The sequence below is a fragment of the Stigmatopora argus genome, chromosome 12 (genome assembly GCF_051989625.1).
Source record: "Stigmatopora argus isolate UIUO_Sarg chromosome 12, RoL_Sarg_1.0, whole genome shotgun sequence".
In the NCBI taxonomy this organism is placed as follows: Eukaryota; Metazoa; Chordata; class Actinopteri; order Syngnathiformes; family Syngnathidae; genus Stigmatopora; species Stigmatopora argus.
Genome location: NC_135398.1, coordinates 15,673,449 through 15,691,511, shown reverse-complemented (window position 1 = coordinate 15,691,511; position 18,063 = coordinate 15,673,449). Strand labels below are relative to the sequence as shown.

At 42.6% G+C, this 18,063-nt stretch overlaps 1 protein-coding gene across 2 annotated transcripts in view; it reads right to left on the bottom strand.

Moving 5' to 3' along the window:
* The window catches only part of LOC144085889 (vasoactive intestinal polypeptide receptor-like), a 54,573-nt gene that overhangs the window by 23,043 nt on the left and 13,467 nt on the right, over positions 1–18,063 (bottom strand). The window contains exon 3 of one of the 2 annotated variants that reach the window (XM_077615564.1): positions 11,209–11,322. The exons of the other annotated variant lie outside the window; for it this stretch is intronic. Within the exon in view, the coding sequence (XP_077471690.1) occupies positions 11,209–11,322 (114 nt within the window). The remainder of the gene's footprint in view (positions 1–11,208; positions 11,323–18,063) is intronic. 2 annotated transcript variants of the gene reach the window in all.

Sequence of the window (18,063 nt, the reverse complement as noted above, 5' to 3'; positions counted from 1 at the left end):
TGATTTTCTCTTCTCTGTGGTCTGAATTTTCCACTTGTGGTTTTACTTTTCCAATCGCTGGTGGCTGGTTGGTATTTCCATGCACTTTTGCTTGTCTTTTCCTGGTCAATCTTATTTAATATGGCAGGTTCTTCCATTTTGCTAGCGAACTCCAACGTACTCTTTGATGTTATCTCCATGGACAACGACAGTTCACATGTTTTTTTAAATGTTAGATCTTGCTCCGTGAGTAATCTTCTCTGAATAGCTTCCACTCTCAATCCACAAACAAATCTGTCTCTCATTGCTTCATCCAACTGGAGACCAAATTCGCAGTGGCTGGATAGCTGCTTCAACGCCACGATATAATCCGACACAGACTCGTTCTCTCTCTGATTCCTCTTTTGAAACTTGAATCGCTCCGCGATCACCAGCGGTTTCGGGTTGTAATGAGATGCTAATCTTCCACTTAGCAACTCATATGAGAGGCTACTAGGCTTCTCTGGTATGCAAAGGTGTTTTAACAATCCGTAAGCCTCTGCACCAATTATAGACAGGAACACGTTGGTTTTTTTACCTTCCTCCACTTCGTTGATGATCATCCATTGCTCCAAACGTTCCAAATAAGATTCAAAATCTTCTTTAAGTGCCTCGTATTCGCCGAGATTTCCCAGGAATCTGGCCATGATGCAGCGCCGCCGTTAGCTTAGCACTCGTGCTAATGCTAGTCTGCAAAGTCACGTTACCTCCTTGTAACGCCTTAATCTCTTCGTCCGAAACTTTTAATCCCTACCGCCTGGAAAGGGATCCCATCCTCGTCGCCACTGTAATAACTTTGCAGGTTATATAACTGTTAATATATCCATAACAGTAATAGACGGCGGAGCCCAGGGTAAAACACGTGTAGCTCTTTATTGCCAACTGTCCAACAACACACACACTCACAAACCGGACACACAACACTACTACGTCCGGGTTACGCTGTGCCACCCCACGGCTCCAGGTGGCGTGGTTTAACACTCTTCCATAACCCGAGGCAACTATCCTTATCAATATATTACAGTGATAAGTTAAAATGCTTAAGTGTTCACACATTATAGGCCATTCCCATGCATACCCTACGTCAGGAGTGGGCAAACTATTCCATGAAGGGCCTCAGTGGGCACAGGTTTTGGTTTCAACCCATCAAGAGGAGACCTTTTTACCAATCTGGTACCTAAGAAGTGCAATCAGTGGATTGCATTCAGGTGCTTCTAATTTCAGCAGAAACCTCATTGGATAAATTGCCTGTGTTGGATCGGTTAGAACTAAGACCAGGACCCACTGCGGCCTTTGGAGACAGCTGGGATTGGCTCCAGCACCCCCCGCGACCCTAATGAGGATAAAGTGGTACAGAAAATGAGATGAGAAAAAGATGACTAAATTCATCAAAGCAATTACTAATGTTTTTTTTTAAATTTCTCGTAGTCACTTTGATAGTACAATGTAAGAGGTCAAGAAACGACTCATTCAACACTGCTCCCACTTTGTTTCCTTCCAGTGTGTTTTTCTCTTTATGACTACCTTAAGACAACTCATTGCTTACTCAGTACCTTACCTACTAACTAGGTTATTTTGGGGTACTAGGATGAATTTTTATCGACGGATACTCGGTGTCGAGAGAATCGGAAAGGTGTGCCTGTATTTTCAACAGATGACAATGCAGTAATACCTTGACATATGAGTGTCCCAACATACAAAAAATTTGAGATATGAGGAAAATTGCGAGAATTTTTTGGCCTTGAAATACGAGACAAATTTGAGATACGAGCATACGAGATTGTTAAAGATGCGACCGTCCGGGTGGTCGAGTATGCGAGAGGCTGCTTATGAGAACAGCATAGCACTGTCTTTCTCGCCGCATCTCCCTCGCGTAAAGACATCTACGATCACCGGGCCGTGCAGGTTGCATTTTTTAATAGAGAGAGCATGACCGAGTCGATTATCTGCGAAAAAGCCAGCGGAATCTACATAGACTTGAAAGCAAAGCAAGAATCTGAAAAAGAGTCGTGGCTGGTTCGATAATTTTTAAAAAACAAACACTCGGTTCTGAGGCATGGAGAAGCCAGGAAGTTCCGGGTGGAAAGCCGCGGTGGAATACATTAACATCTTTGCCTCGGTTATCACACATGAAGGTTTAAATTTAGTGTAACGTAAGATTAAAATTTATTTTTAAGTGTGAGCATATATTAATCTAAGTCAATTTAAGTTAAATGTAAAGTTTATGTTGTTACAAGCGCGTTGCCGCCAAGTCTCTCTCCTGTCCTTTCTCCCTCTATCTCTCTCTCTCTCTCTTTCTCTCTCGCACTACGCTACCGTCTGTCTGTACTGAATAATGTCACATTTTAGCATTGAAGATCATAACGTCTAGATAGCTATTTGTTACTTTATGAGTAGGTGGCGAATAAGAACAAATAAAAAGTGTTTTTTCCATTGTAATACCCTGTTTTTGCAGTTTTCAGGGTGGGAACGGATTAATTTGTATTTAGTTCATTTCTAGGGGGGGAAATGAACTTGAGATATGAGTAAATTGACATACGAGCTCGATCCCAGAACGCATTAAGCTCATATCTCAAGGCTTTACTGTACTTGTGTTTTGCAGTTTGTTCTCTGTTTTAAAGACTCACCAATCAACATTTTGATCTATAGAATTTCTTAAGTTGTTCTGTAGATGGCAGTAGAGCAAAAAGAGGTCAACCAACTGATTGCAATCAACAATCGCAATCATATAGTATCCAGTAGGGCAAATAAGTGTTTAGTCAACCACCAATTGTGCAAGTTCTCTTACATGAAAAGATTAGAGGCCTGTAATTGTCAACATGGGTAAACCTCAACCATGAGAGACAGAACGTGGAGAGAAAAAAAACAGAAAATCACATTGTTTGAGTTTTTAAGAATTTATTTCCAAATTAGAGTGGAAAATAAGTATTTGGTCACCTACAAGCAAGCAAGATTTCTGGCTGTCAAAGAGGTCTAACTTCTAACGAGGTCTAACGAGGTCTCCACTCGTTACCTGTATTAATAGCATCATTATCGGTATAAAAGACAGCTGTCCACAACCTCAGTGTCTCACACTCCAAACTCTACTATGGCCAAGCCCAAAGAACTGTCGAAGGACACCTGAGACAAAATTGTAGACCTGCACCAGGCTGGGAAGACTGAATCTGCAATAGGTAAAACGCTTGGTGTAAAGAAAACAACTGTGGGAACAAGTACCGTATTTTCACGACTATAAGGCGCACATAAAAGTCTAAAATTTTCTCCAAAATAGACAGGGCACCTTGTAATCCAGTGCACTTTATATATGGGCCAATACTAAAATTGTTATCACGATAAAATCAAATAAATCAGTCGATAGGACAACTACGGCAAGCAGCCCCCGACTCTACTATTTCCCGTAGATAAAGTACTGCGCAGTGACTGCTGGGATATCGAGTTCTTAATACACCCAGTTCTTTAATACACCCAGTATGACGTCGCGCGAGCACACTAATTTGGTGCTTGCCGTCATTTCGGCTATATTTACAAAAGAAATGTTGGCGTCAACAGAGCATTCAAAGCTAGACTGTGAACTATATATATATATATATATATATATATATATATATATATATATATATATATATATATATACATATATATATATATATATATACATATATATATATACATATATATATATATACATATATATATATATATACAACTACGCCAAGCAGCCCCAGACTCTACTATTTCCCGTAGATAAAGTACTGCGCAGTGACTGCTGGGATATCGAGTTCTTAATACACCCAGTTCTTCAATACACCTAGTATGACGTCGCGCGAGCACACTAATTCGGTGCTCGCCGTCATTTCGGCTATATTTACAAAAGAAATGTTGCCGTCAACAGAGCATTCAAAGCTAGACTGTGAACTATATATATATATATATATATATATATATATATATATATATATATATATATATATATATATAATAATTAACTCGGAGCTTGCCGTCATTCCCGGAGGCTTGTCCCGGAGAACTACAAACGCTGGACCCAGCGTTTTGGAAGACTCATTTGGGCAATTGTTTAATTCGGACACAGAAAATGAGGACTTTGATGGATTTGTGGGTGATGATGACGTGAGTAAGTTGTAAAATGTCTAAATAAAGTACAACCAAACTCAGTTTTGCTTCCGTTGCCTTTTTAAAAACGTGTTTTTAGCGTGTGGGTGTAGCGTGCAAGAACTATATTTCCCAGCAGCCACTGCGCACCGGAACCCGGAAATAGGCTGCTTCCGGTAGCCAGCGGTATTGGGTTTCGATGTTCATCCATATATAATATATAATATATATGCGTCTAAAAAAACGGTGCGTGCTTTGTGTGCTTAAAATACAGAAATAGCACTCGTTACTGACACTGCGGCTAAAAATACGATGCGCCGAATAGTCGGTATTAGAAAATGGAAGACATACAAGAACAGTGATAATCTCACCCCATGGCGTCAAAATGATAACAAGAACGGTGAGCAAAAATCCCAGAACCACACGGGGAGACCTAGTGAATGACCCAAAGAGAGCTGGGACTACAGTAACAAGGGCTACTATCAGTAACACAATGCGCCGCCAGGGACTCAAATCCTGTACTGCCAGACGTGTCCCCCTGCTGAAGCCAGTACACATCCAGGCCCGTCTGCGGTTCGCTAGAGAGCATTTGGATGATCCAGGAGAGGAGTGGGAGAATGTGTTATGGTCAGATGAAACCAAAATAGAACTTTTTGGTAGAAACACAGGTTCTCGTGTTTGGAGGAGAAAGAATACTGAATTGCATCCGAAGAACACCATACCCACTGTGAAGCATGGGAGTGGAAACATCGTGCTTTGGGGCTGTTTTTCTGCAAAGGGACCAGGACGACTGATCTGTGTAAAGGAAAGAATGAATGGGGCCATGTATCGAGAGATTTTGAGTGAAAATCTCCTTCCATCAGCAAGAACATTTAAGATGAGATGTGGGTGGGTCTTTGAGCATGACAATGATCCCAAACACACAGCCAGGACAACAAAGCAGTGGCTTTGTAAGAAGAATTTCAAGGTCCTGGAGTGGCCTAGCCAGTCTCCAGATCTCAACCCCATAGAAAATCTGTGGGGGGAGTTGAATGTCTGTGTTGCCCAACGAAAGCCCCAAAACATCACTGCTCTAGAGAAGATCTGCATGGAGGAATGGGCCAAAATACCAGCAACAGTGTGTGAAAAGATTGTGAAGAGTTATAGAAAACGTTTGGCCTCCGTTATTGCAAACAAAGGGTACATAACAAAGTATTGAGATTAACTTTTGGTATTGACCAAATGCTTATTTTCCACCTTGATTTGCAAATAAATTCTATAAAAATCTAACAATGTGATTTTCTGTGTTTTTGTCACATTCTGTCTCTCATGGTTGAGGTTTACCAATGTTGACAATTACAGGCCTCTCTAATCTTTTCAAGTAGGATAACCTCCACAATTGGTGGTTGACTAAATACTTATTTGCCACACTGTATATATATATATATATATATATATATATATATATATATATATATATATATATATATATATATATAAATACAGACGCTCCCCTACTTACGAACGAGTTAGGTTCCGAGCGATTATTCATAAGTTGAATTTGTTTGTAAGTTGATTCAGAGCTATATTTTGTATTATAATTTATGTTTAAGGCCTATATAAGTATATTGAAGGTTTATATAAGTGCATTTGTATGTTTAAGGCTTGTATAAGTAACACGCATTGGTTTGTACTAAAAAAAATATTTAATAAAATGGAGAGAATATGTACAGTACTGTATAGAGAGAGAGAGATAGAGATTTATGTATTAGAAACTGGCCGAAAGAAGCGATCTAACGACGATTGCACAGTTTTCTTCCTTATTTCATCATAAATGATGCGGTAGCACTGTATGGCATCATTCAATTGATTTGCAAACTTTGTGCAACGTTCAATATTTGGGTCCTGCTGCTCGATCTTTCTGTTTATAAATGGTACTGACGGTCGAACGATTCAAGTTGTATGCCCGTGCAACGCTCACTACTTTCACCCGCATCAAGCTTCGTTATTATTGCCACTCGTTTCAAATTAAATGGCTTGCCTCTTCCTTGCACCTCCCTCACTAGAAGCCTTTCACTTTTCACCAACCATATTGAATAATGGCTGCACGAGATATTTCATGATAAAAATGAAAAAGGTTCTTTGCGCACTGGAGATACGTCGCGCACTGGAGATACGTCACGCACTTACGCAACTTACGCACTGCAACGAACTGGGCAGAGGAAGGTGGATGCTGGGTGAGCTGAGCGCTCACAGCGCCAGGCGTCGGTATTAGCGGCGGAAAGAAGCACTACTCGGAAAAAGGCGCGAAATACAAAATCGAACTTACGAACATTTTTCGACATAAACGCAATTTGCAGACATGTTCGTATGTACCGTTGTTTGTAAGTCGTATGTTCGTAAGTAGGGGAGCGTCTATATATTATATTTAGATATTGATACATTACAGTCTTTTGATATGCTTATAGCTTTAATATTTAATAAATACAGACGCTCCCCTACTTACGAACGAGTTAGGTTCCGAGCGATTGTTCATAAGTTGAATTTGTTCGTAAGTTGCTCAGTGCTATATTTTGTATTATAATTTATGTTTAAGGCCTATATAAGTAGGATTGGTTTGTACTGAAAAAAACATTTAATAAAATGGAGAGAATACATACAGTACTGTATACATACATTAGAGAGAGAGAGAGAGATTTACTAGAAACTGGCTGAAAGAAGCTATCTAATGACGATTGCAGTTTTCTTTTTTTCATCATAAATGATGCGGTAGCACTGTATGGCATCATTCAATTGATTTGCAAAGTTTTTGCAACGTTCAATATTTGGGTCCTGCTGCTCGATCATTGTTTATAAATGGTACTGACGGTCGAATGATTCAAGTTGTATTCCCGTGCAACGCTCACCACTTTCTCACGCGCATCAAGCTTCGTTATTATTGCCACTCATTTCAAATGAAATGGCTTGCCTCTTCCTTGCACCTCCCTCACTAGAAGCCTTTCGCTTTTCACCAACCATATTGAATAATGGATGGACGAGATATTTAGTGATAAAAATGAAAAAGGTTCTTTGCGCACTGGAGATACATTCACACACTTCCGCACTGCAACGAACTGGGCAGAGGAAGGTGGATGCTGGGTGAGATAAGCTCTCACAGCGCCAGGCGTCGGTATTAGCGGCGGAAAGAAGCACTACTCGGAAAAAGGCGCGCAATACAAAATCGAACTTACGAACATTTTTCGACATAAACGCAATTTGCAGACATGTTCGTATGTACCGTTGTTCATAACTCGAATGTTCGTAAGTAGGGGAGCATCTGTATACACTTTTGATCATTGTACTTGTGTACTTGCATTTCTGTATAGGCGCGAAAACATGTATTGTGGTAGTAATAATGGGGTGATCCTACTTCACGGTTTTTCGCTTATCGCGGCCATGTCTGGTCTACATTAACCGCGATATTCGAGGGATTACTGTATATATATATATATATTGCACTGAACAGCACTATAAATCAAGATGTAAGACATTCCATTTGTTTGCCTGCTAGCCCACTCAGCCATTATAAAATACAGCCAATTCTTGGAAAATTGTTGGCAGTAAAATACATTGGACTCTCAAATACCTGAGAAGGAGGTTTAGCTCACTCAAACAACATGACAAGACACAAAGGAGACGATAAGCCATTGCTGTTCTAGTCCATGCACCCACTGAGCATGTTTGAGGGACTGCCAGAAGAATGCTTTCATCAGCCCCCAAGTCAGTACTTCGTACGACAACGAGGCGAGCTCAAACGAGTTAATCAGGCAGTATGGTTTAGATTTTTATAACCTCCCCTGCAGGAAGATTTTATAAACATGTGAAAGATTATCTCCATCTCAATTATATTGGTACAAAGAGCATATTGGGTTGGTGACAGAGTGAGGCAAAATTTTGAAAAAGAGCGGAAAATCCAGTTATTTGTGTTGTACCAATTGTTCTTAAACTTAATACTCCTACTATAATTTCTGAAAACAACTCTGTTGTTGCCCGTGACCTGGCCCCGGATAAACAGAGGAAGATTAGATGAGACCTCCGCAATGCCTAATGTTAAAATATAGTTTTGTATGAGGGCTCAAGCGTTCATTTAAAATGTGTTTTTCAGAAGAACCACTGCACCATTGGGTGCCCCATTGGAAAATATATATAAAACAACAATAAAGAAAAAAAAGTTTAAAAAAGGTACGTATCAGGTCACAGACTGCTCCTCAATGGGGCCATTATGCCACTAAAATGTGACATAATGCAGGTAAGTTTTCATCCTAAAGTTTCACTTGCCAAACAGTAATTTTCCTGGTTTTTAATTACCAGCCTACCATTTTGGCCATTTTGGAGGAAACCACACACAGAAAGATTATGCAAACTGTACAAATGAATCTCTCAGGGATTGAACACCTGATCTCAGAACTGTAAGGCAGACATACAGTGGTACCTCTACATACGAGCTTAATTCGTTCCGGGACTGAGCTCGTATGTCGATCTTCTCGTAACTCAAACGAACGTTTCCCATTGAAATGAACTAAAAACAAATTAATTCGTTCCAACCCTCTGAAAAAACACCACAAACAGGATATTGGAAAAAATGTTTTATTTCTTCTAATTCGCCATCTATTAACAAAGTAACACATAACTAGTGGTTTAATAGTAATAAAATGTGTTTAATAGAACTAAAATTAGACGGATTTCGCGGAGGGTACAGCGAGTGGGACATAGAGGCAGGCGAGGGGGGGCGGACTATTCCACGGCAACGCACTCTTAACAGAACAAACTAATTTAAATTAACTTGGGCGGGTGACACCCTGAATTGGTGGCCATCCAATCGCAGGGATCAAGGAAACTGACAATTATTCACGCTCAGACTCATACCTTGGTGCAATTTAGTGTCCAACCAGCCTACCCTGATTGTTTTTGGGATGTGGCAGGAAACCAGAGTACCCGGAGAAAATCCACGCAAGCCCAGGGAGAGAGGCATTAAGGCTGCCAGAGAGGCATTAAGGCTGCCAACAGAGGCATTAAGGCTGCCAAAGCAGACTACAGGGGGGAGATAGAAGGGGAACTCGACGACCCCCAAACGATGTGGCAGCGCATATGGACCCTCACGAACTACAAGGGCCGAGCTGCGACTATAGCGGACTCAGATGCGGCACTCGCAGAGGACCTAAACAACTTTTTTGCCTTCTTTGAGTCCCAAGGCCACCACCCAGTCACACCACATAAACCTCAAGTACATCCCATTCCAAACTCGGGAAGAAGCCCTACCCCACTCATTGTGGAGGTAGTCGATGTGAGACATGTGCTCTGTGCAGTCAACCCCCGGAAGGCCACAGGACAGGATGGAATGCTGAACAACTAGCTCCAGTCTTCACGGACATTTTCAACCTTTCACTGAAACAACCCTCCGTCCCAGCCTGTCTGAAATTGGCCACCATCATCCCAGTACCCAAGAAGTCACCCGCTAACAGTCACGAGCGACTACCGCCCAGTAGCTCTCACACCAATCATGACTAAGTGCTTTGAAAAATTGGTACTGAAACACATCAAATCCTGTCTTCCCCTCATCCACGAACCACATCAGTTTGCATATCGGCCGAACAGATCCACTGAAGATGCAATAACCACCGCCCTCCACGCTGCACTGAGTCACCTTGAGAATAGAGGGAGCTATGTCAGGATGCTTTTTATCGACTGCAGCTCAGCATTTAAGACCAGACCGGACATTCTTATCCCCAAGACCAAACTGTAAGGCCAGTGCGCTAACCACTTGTTCAGCAGACCGCCATGAAGAAATTAATACAGTAATACCTCGACAAACAAGTGGCCCGACATATGAGCAATTTGAGATACGAGTAAAATTTCGAGCAAATATTTATCTTGAGATACAAGACTAATTTTGATATACGAGCATACAGCGGACGCGAGAGGCTGCTCATAAGAACATCATGGGCAATGTCTTTCTGGTCGCAACTCCATTGTGTAATGTCTCTACGAGCACAGGGCGGAGCGTTGCATTTGTGCAGTGTTTTTTTCCTGTGAGTCAGTGCGAATACGAGAGGAGTACTACTTCCCGGGAAAGTTGGCAAGTGGCCGTGCATAATCCTATTGTGAGGGCATTTGTGTGCATCATTTTCGGAATATTTTGAAGGAAATACAAAAGCAAACAACCCTTGATTGGTTGCATCTGAAAGTCGGGGTGGAGGCGGGGCAAATATTGCCAACCCAGGAGAAGAAAGGTATAAAAATTCAAAACAAAATTAGAATTAAGTTTAGTGTAAAGTTAGATTAATCTTATTTTTGAGTGTCTGCATCGTAATCCAAGTTCATTTAAATTTGTTTATGTTATGTTACGAGCGAGTTGCCAAGCAAAGTCTCTCTCTCTCCCCCTCCCTCTCTCTCTGTCCCTCTCTCTCTCTCCCCTCCGCGAAATCCATCTAATTTTAGTACTATTAAACACATTTTAGTACAACTAAACCACTAGTTATTTGTTACTTTGTTAATAGATGGCGAATTAGAACAAATAAAAATGTTTTTCCAATTCAATATCCTGTTGTTGGTGTTTTTTCAGAGTGTTGGAACAAATTAATTTGTTCTTAGTTCATTTCTATGGGAAACGTTCATTTGAGTTACGAGTAAATCGACATACGAGCTCAGTCCTGGAACAAATTAAGCTCGTATCTTGAGGTACCACTGTACCCCCAAAATCTCTCATCTCATCTCATTTTCTGAACCGCTTTATCCTCATTGCGGGGGGTGCTGGAGCCTATCCCAGCTGACTCTGAGCCAGAGGCGGGGGACACCCTGAATCGGTGGCCTACCCCCAAAATAATATTTAAATTTAATTGAGACAGTTTTACGTTTAATTTAAGTTGGTCATTGGAGAGGTTTTAGATTTGTTATTTTAGATTTGTCCTGACAAGTAAACTTCCTTATATAGTGCTTAATATTTTGTATGTCGATTATGAAATTTAAAGGGATATACCTAAAAAATATTCTCCAGTTCTGCAATATCCCAAAAACACTGAAAATGTTATACAATACAGTCATAGTTGTATACATGATTCTTACGTGTTGGAATCTCTCTGGAGAAGTAAAAGAGATATTTGGGGCAAGGGATGGAGACCACCTCTCCAACCTCAGCGTTTGGCCAGCAGGTGATCTTGTCCCAATTACCTCTGCAACCTGGATGACACAATAAATAAAGTCAAAACTTACAGTAATTTTCTAGGGTACTGTAAGTAAGCCAATTGGTGTGGAGCTGCTGCTGCCACAAGTGAAAACAAATGTTTTTGCTCATCACTAACATGTTTGCATTCACTTGGGGAAGGTAAAATCAAACTGAAGGTGGAGCATGATTGTTCCTGTCGCAGCCAGAATGTCAGCTCCATAACCTTAGTTAACACTAAGCTGCCACCATGATTAATGAAAAAGCCTGCTGTCCTTTTTTTACCCATTCTGATTTGAATTCATCAGTTGGCCGGGACTTTCCACATTGCATTTAATCTCAGGATTCAGAATTGGTTCACAACACTTCAATTTACATCTCCTCAATATTTTATCAGTGAAGCCTTCAAAGTTTGTCAGATTGACACTAATAGCAATAGGCTGGAGATATAGTGGCGTGAAAACTTGCGGCAGTTAACAAAAGGAAAGATGATGCTTAAAGAGGTGTTTTTGAATGGATTTTATTGTGTGGTGAAAGAGTAGATGCCTGTAGTTAACCTCTGCTGTGTGGTTAAACACAAGAGCATTCTCTCATTCATTCATTCATTTTCTGAACCGCTTTATCCTCATTAGGGTCGCGGGGGTGCTGGAGCCTATCCCAGCTGACTTCGGGCCAGAGGCGGGTGACACCCTGAATCGGTGGCCAGGTGATCGCAGGTCACAAGGAGATGAACAACCATGCACACTCACACCCATACCTAGGGGCGATTTAGAGTGTCCAATCAGCCTCCCATGCATGTGTTTGGAATGTGGGAGGAAACCGGAGTACCCAGGTGGACGTGACCTGGATTTGAACCCAGGGCCCCAGAGCTGTGAGGCCGACGCGCTAACCACTCGCACCACCGGGCTGCTTTCTCGGACTCAAATGTAATTAATTATCCATGCACATTTGCCTTAAAATAGCATCCATTTTCTAGAGCACTTTTCAAAGGTGACCAGCTCACATAATTTCAATAATAGCAGGACAAATAACAAAATAGAAAATAGTCTCACATTCACATTTAGCGCCTCTTATTAACCCTCCATGCAAAGTTCGGTAGGGGGTCACTAATTGTGTATCATGCGTTTGCATTCGACCCAAGTGCTGAAGTGACGCACCTTCAAGGACATTGACAGAACTTTGCTGATCTAATTTTATTCAGTATGCTTTTTGTAAGCGTCACACACAATGTCGTGAATTGAATTTTGTGACAAAGGAAAAGACAGCGAAGTCAATGTAAAACCATGTTAGCATCAGCATTGTAGAAAAAGCGAGTGTGAGCCAATGAGAAAAACAATTCTTTGTGCCATTCAATAGGGATCCAATGGTGAATAGTGTTCATCCACCCATCCATTTGTATGAAGCTTGTCCTCATTAAGGGTGACTTGGAGCCCATCCCAGGTTCCCGGGAAAACAGTCATTACTGATGTTCCACGTACAAAAATGGCCTGTTGCTCCATAACGACTTCAATATCCATCGATGAATCAGGAACTACACCCTAACTAACAAAAAGCCACTGCTTGTCACACAATGTTTACAACAGTTTGCAAGATAACAAAGGGCCCGGTGGATGAGTGATTACCACGACGGCCTCACAGCTCTGGGGTCCTGGGTTCAAATCCAGGTCACGTCCCCCTGTGTGGAGTTTGCATGTTCTCCCGGGGCCAGCGCGGGTTTCCTCTGGGTACTCCGGTTTCCTCCCACATTCCAAAAAACATGCATACTAGGCTGATTGGACACTCTTAATTGCCCCTAGGTGTGAGTGGGAGTGTGAATGGTTGTCTGTCTCCTCGTGCCCTGCGATCAGGGTGAACCCGATTCAGGGTGTCCCCCGCCTCTGACCCGAAGTCAGCTGGGATAGGCTCCAGCAGCCACTGTGACCCTAGTGAGTAAAGCGGTTCAGAAAATTAATGAACGAATGAACGAATGAGCGAATGAGCGAATGAGCGAATGAGCGAATGAGCGAATGAGCGAATGAACGAATGAATGCAAGATAAATGAGACTGGAAGATTCATACAGGGGGACACCCTGAAGAATCTGTTGTTCTGTTAACGGGTGAAACAGCAGATAGGAATTTTATCGTTTGAGTTTGTAGTAACCCTCCATGAGTCATCACCTTATCGTGGTGGTCTGGTTTGTGTGTCCCAATGATCCCATGAGCTATGTTGTCTGGGGCCATGTTTCCCTGGTAGGGTAGAGTAGGGTGGGCTGTGTCCAGCCGGCCCCCATGGGTGCAGGCCCGGCCACCAGTCGCTTGCCATCGTGCCCCACCTCGAGGCCTAGCTCCAGAGTGGGGCCCCGGTGAGCCGAGTCCAGGTGAGGGAAATCATATTTCAATATTCTTATTCGTCATCGGGGACAGTGCCTCTGAATTGGCAGACCAGGGTGGTGGTACCCCTTTTTAAAAAGGGGGACCAGAGGATGTGTTCCAATTATAGGGGAATCACATTCCCCATTCTCCCCGGGAAGGTCTGTTCCGGGGTGCTGGAGAGGAGGATCCGTCCAGAGGTCGAATCTCGGCTTCAGGGGGAGCAGTGCAGTTTTGTGGATCAGCTCTACAGTCTCAGCAGGGTTCTCGTTGGGTATTGGGAGTTTGCCCGACCAGTCTACATGTGCTTTGTGGATCTGGAGAAACCCACCCAGGCCCAGGGAGAACATGCAAACTCCACATAGGTGGACCGAACTGAATTTGAACCCAGGACCCCAGAGCTGTGAGGCCGACGTGCTAACCACTAAGATGCCTGCTTTTAATCTACTAAATATAAATATATATTCATTCATCTTCCATACTGCACATCCTTATATGGGTGGCAGGGGGGTGCTGAAGCCTAACCCAGCCAATTTCGCATGAAAGGCAGACTACACCCTATAAGTCGTAGGACACAGAAAAACAGATGACCATTCGCACTCACAATCATACCAGCGGGAATTGAGCCCATGCCAGCCAGCACTGAAGTCAGTGAATCACTACACCATCAGGTGCCATAATTATGTATTTATTTAGAAAATACAATGTTATTTTTTACTGTAATACAGATGGCACCCAGCTTCAGCTCCTGTATAGAGTTAGCGTTAACCTAACTTAACTTTAAACTTGCCACATCCACTCTCTTCCCTTACCAACTGGTTATCTGACATTGAATCCAAGTTCACCTCAAATCGTCTGAAGTATGACAAGATGGAGATTCTTTTCAGTGGTATCAAAACTACCTATCCACAATTCACATTTTATTCTCATTATTGAAAGCCTAAGAGTTTTCACTTTCCCTCTACTCCAATACAAATCGCATCAGCCAGTCTGGCTATTTCAAACCCAGCACACATAAATTGGTAATAGTGGATGGTGTGTTATAGTCCTTTTGCTTTCATGCTCTGTGTTAGCCACTCTATTACTACCCATGCTAAAAATAGGTGTTTTATTTCTTACCATCTTCTTCGTCTGCTGAGCATTGGTCAGGAACTAGCATTCATGTCACATCAGCGCCCCATTCTTTGTAATGTTCAGTTGGTGTAATTGCAGTTTAAATATATTGAATTTTAGCACGTTTTTATTATTAATGTTGACAAAAATATTTGACAATAATTATATATCGTTTTATCGCCCAGGCATAGCATGAACACCATCTGCTCCGGAACAGTTACTCACATCATTACATCGCATCGCTCCTGTCCTTTAGCAACTCTACTGGATGTCAGTCAAGTCAAGAAGCTAATTCAAAATCTTCCTGCATATATTCAAGCTCACCCAGCATCTACCTTCTTCGTTGCAATGCGGAAATGCGTGAACATATCTCCAGTGGGCAAAGAACCTTTTTCATTTGTATCATTAAATATCTTGTGCATCCTTTATTGAATATGGTTGGTAAAAAGCGAAAGTCTTCTATTGAAGGAGTTGCAAGGAAGAGGCAAGCCATTTCATTTGAAACGAGTGGCAATAATAACGAAGCTTGATGCGCGTGAGAGTGGTGAGCGTTTCACGGGCATACAACTTGTCAGTACCATTTATAAACAGAAAGATTGAGCAGCAGGACCCAAATATTGAACGTTGCACAAAGTTTGCAAATCAATTGAATGATGCCATACAGTGCTACCGCATCATTTATGATGAAAAAAAGAAAACTGTGCAATCGTCGTTAGATCGCTTCTTTCGGCCAGATTCTAATACATAAATCTCTCTCTATATATATACAGTACTGTACATATTCTCTCCATTTTATTAAATGTTTTTTTCAGTACAAACCAATGCGTGTTACTTATACAAGCCTTAAACATACAAATGCACTTATATAAACCTTCAATATACTTATATCGGCGTTAAACATAAATTATAATACAAAATATAGCACTGAATCAACTTACAAACAAATTCAACTTATGAACAATCGCTCGGAACCTAACTCGTTCGTAAGTAGGGGAGCGTCTGTATACACACAGTGGTACCTCGTCACACGACCGCTCGTCATACAAAATTCTCGTCTTACGATGGAAATTTCAATCGAATAATTCGCCCGTCATGCGATCAAAATTTCGTGATGCGACCAAGCCAGGTGGCCATGGCACTGTCTTTTTTGCATATCTTTCGTGTATAACAATATTTACGAGCACCTGATGAGTCCGGTTTTATGGTGTTGAAGGCTGAGCTATAGTCAATGGAGAGCATCCTCACGTAGTTCCCATGGTGGTCCAGGTGGCTCAGTGCTGTATGAAGAGCAATGGCAATAGCATCATCAGTGGACCTGTTTGCTCTATAACCAAACTGGTGAGGGTCAATTGAGGGAGGGATTGTATTCCTGATATGGCGGGCTACCAACTTTTCAAAGCACTTCATGATCACAGGCGTGAGGGCAACAGGCCTATAATCATTCATGCTGCCAATGGTTGGCTTTTTGGGGACAGGGATGATGGTGGCAGATTTCAGACAAGATGGCTGACAAACTCTCCCACCTTGGACTATCCTCTTCAATCTGCTGCTGGATAAAGAACTTCTTGACCAACCGACCACAGACTGTTAGACTTGGTCCCCACCTCTCTTCCTCCATTACACTAAGCACTGGCTCCCCTCAAGGCTGTGTACTGAGTCCTCTTCTGTACTCCCTGTACACATACGACTGTACACCCACCCACCAGTCTAACGCCATCATCAAATTCGCTGACGACACCACTGTGGTCGGACTCATCTCAGGAGGGGATGAGTCGGCTTACAGAGATGAGGTCAACAATTTGTCTTCGTGGTGCTCGGTGAACAATCTCACACTGAACACCACGAAAACTAAAGAAATAATCCTGGACTTTCGCAAACACGGCACAGATCTGGCCCTACTCCTCATAAATGGAGTATGTGTAGACAGGGTCCAGTCCTTTAAATTCCTGGGGGTCCACGTCACGGATAATCTCTCATGGTCTACAAACATCACGGCAGTGGTGAAGAAGGCTCAGAAACGACTCCATTTCCTCAGGGTACTTAGGAAGAACAACTTGGGCACCAAGCTTCTGATAACCTTCTATAGAACCACTGTAGAGAGCATCCTGGCGTACGGCATCACAGTGTGGTATGCTGGAAGCACGGCGGCAGACAAAAAGGCCATGCAGAAAGTGATTAACACTGCCCAGAGGATTGTCGGCTGCTCTCTGCCCTCACTGGAAGACATTGCCAGCCCTCGTTACCTCAGCAGAGCCAAGAACATCATAGGGGACCCTTACCACCCTGGTCACAATCTGTTCCAGCTGCTGCCCTCTGGCAGACGCTATAGGTCCCACAAAGCACGGACAAATAGGCTTAAGGACAGTTTTTTCCCCACATCCATCAGAAATCTAAACTCGCGGTAACATAACACACATTCCCTTCTGCGGTAATATGAAAAGATGTTTGGGTGGTGATCTGCCTCCTACTAGCTGACTGAAGTAAGGTAAGTGAAAGACAGTGAGAGGTAAGCGAGAGGTAAGCGACCTGTATCCACAACAGCAGAATGCCAAATTACAAGTCCGTAACTTACACTTATTTAGGTCTTTTGCAGAGTAAACGTAGCTTATGGAGAAGCACCATCAATTTCGCAGTTTCTGCGTGTGATGACAAGTAGGCTTTTTGTGTTGTGATAATGACGACAGGGCCTATGTCCTATGCAATGTTCCCTCTAATTTTTCGTTGGTCTGAGCAGAAAGTCAACCTCCCTGAGCGCACTGAGTACCAGTGTGAGCGACATCATCGGTACTCGGATGATTCGCCTAAAGACGTTTCGCCGACGGACGTTTGACAGACGGGCAGGTCGCCGAATGAACGTTCGGCGGAACGTCCATTCGGCGACCTGTCCATTTTTCATGTAAAACATGCTGTAAAACACGAAAAACATAAGTGGACAGAGCTACTGCCACTTGCTGCCGCTTAAACGGCGCCATCATGGGGAAAGGGGTAAAAAAAAAAAAAAAAAAAAATCCGATTTTTTTTTTTTTTTTTACTGCGCGCCATATGATTGCTGCTGCGCAGCGAGGACGAGAGTAGTGCGCAATTGCGCACGCGCGCAGCTTAGAGGGAACACTGGTCCTATGCCTATGTCCGATTATTATTCAGACCAGGAAACGCACAACGCGCATGCGCGGGGAAAAGAGGGCTTTCTGGGTAATGAAGTATACTCGTGCACACAACGCCGACAGGCAATGGCACTCTTTCTCAGAATGAAACTTCATTACCCACAATCAATATGTGGGTAAGCTGAGCTGTTG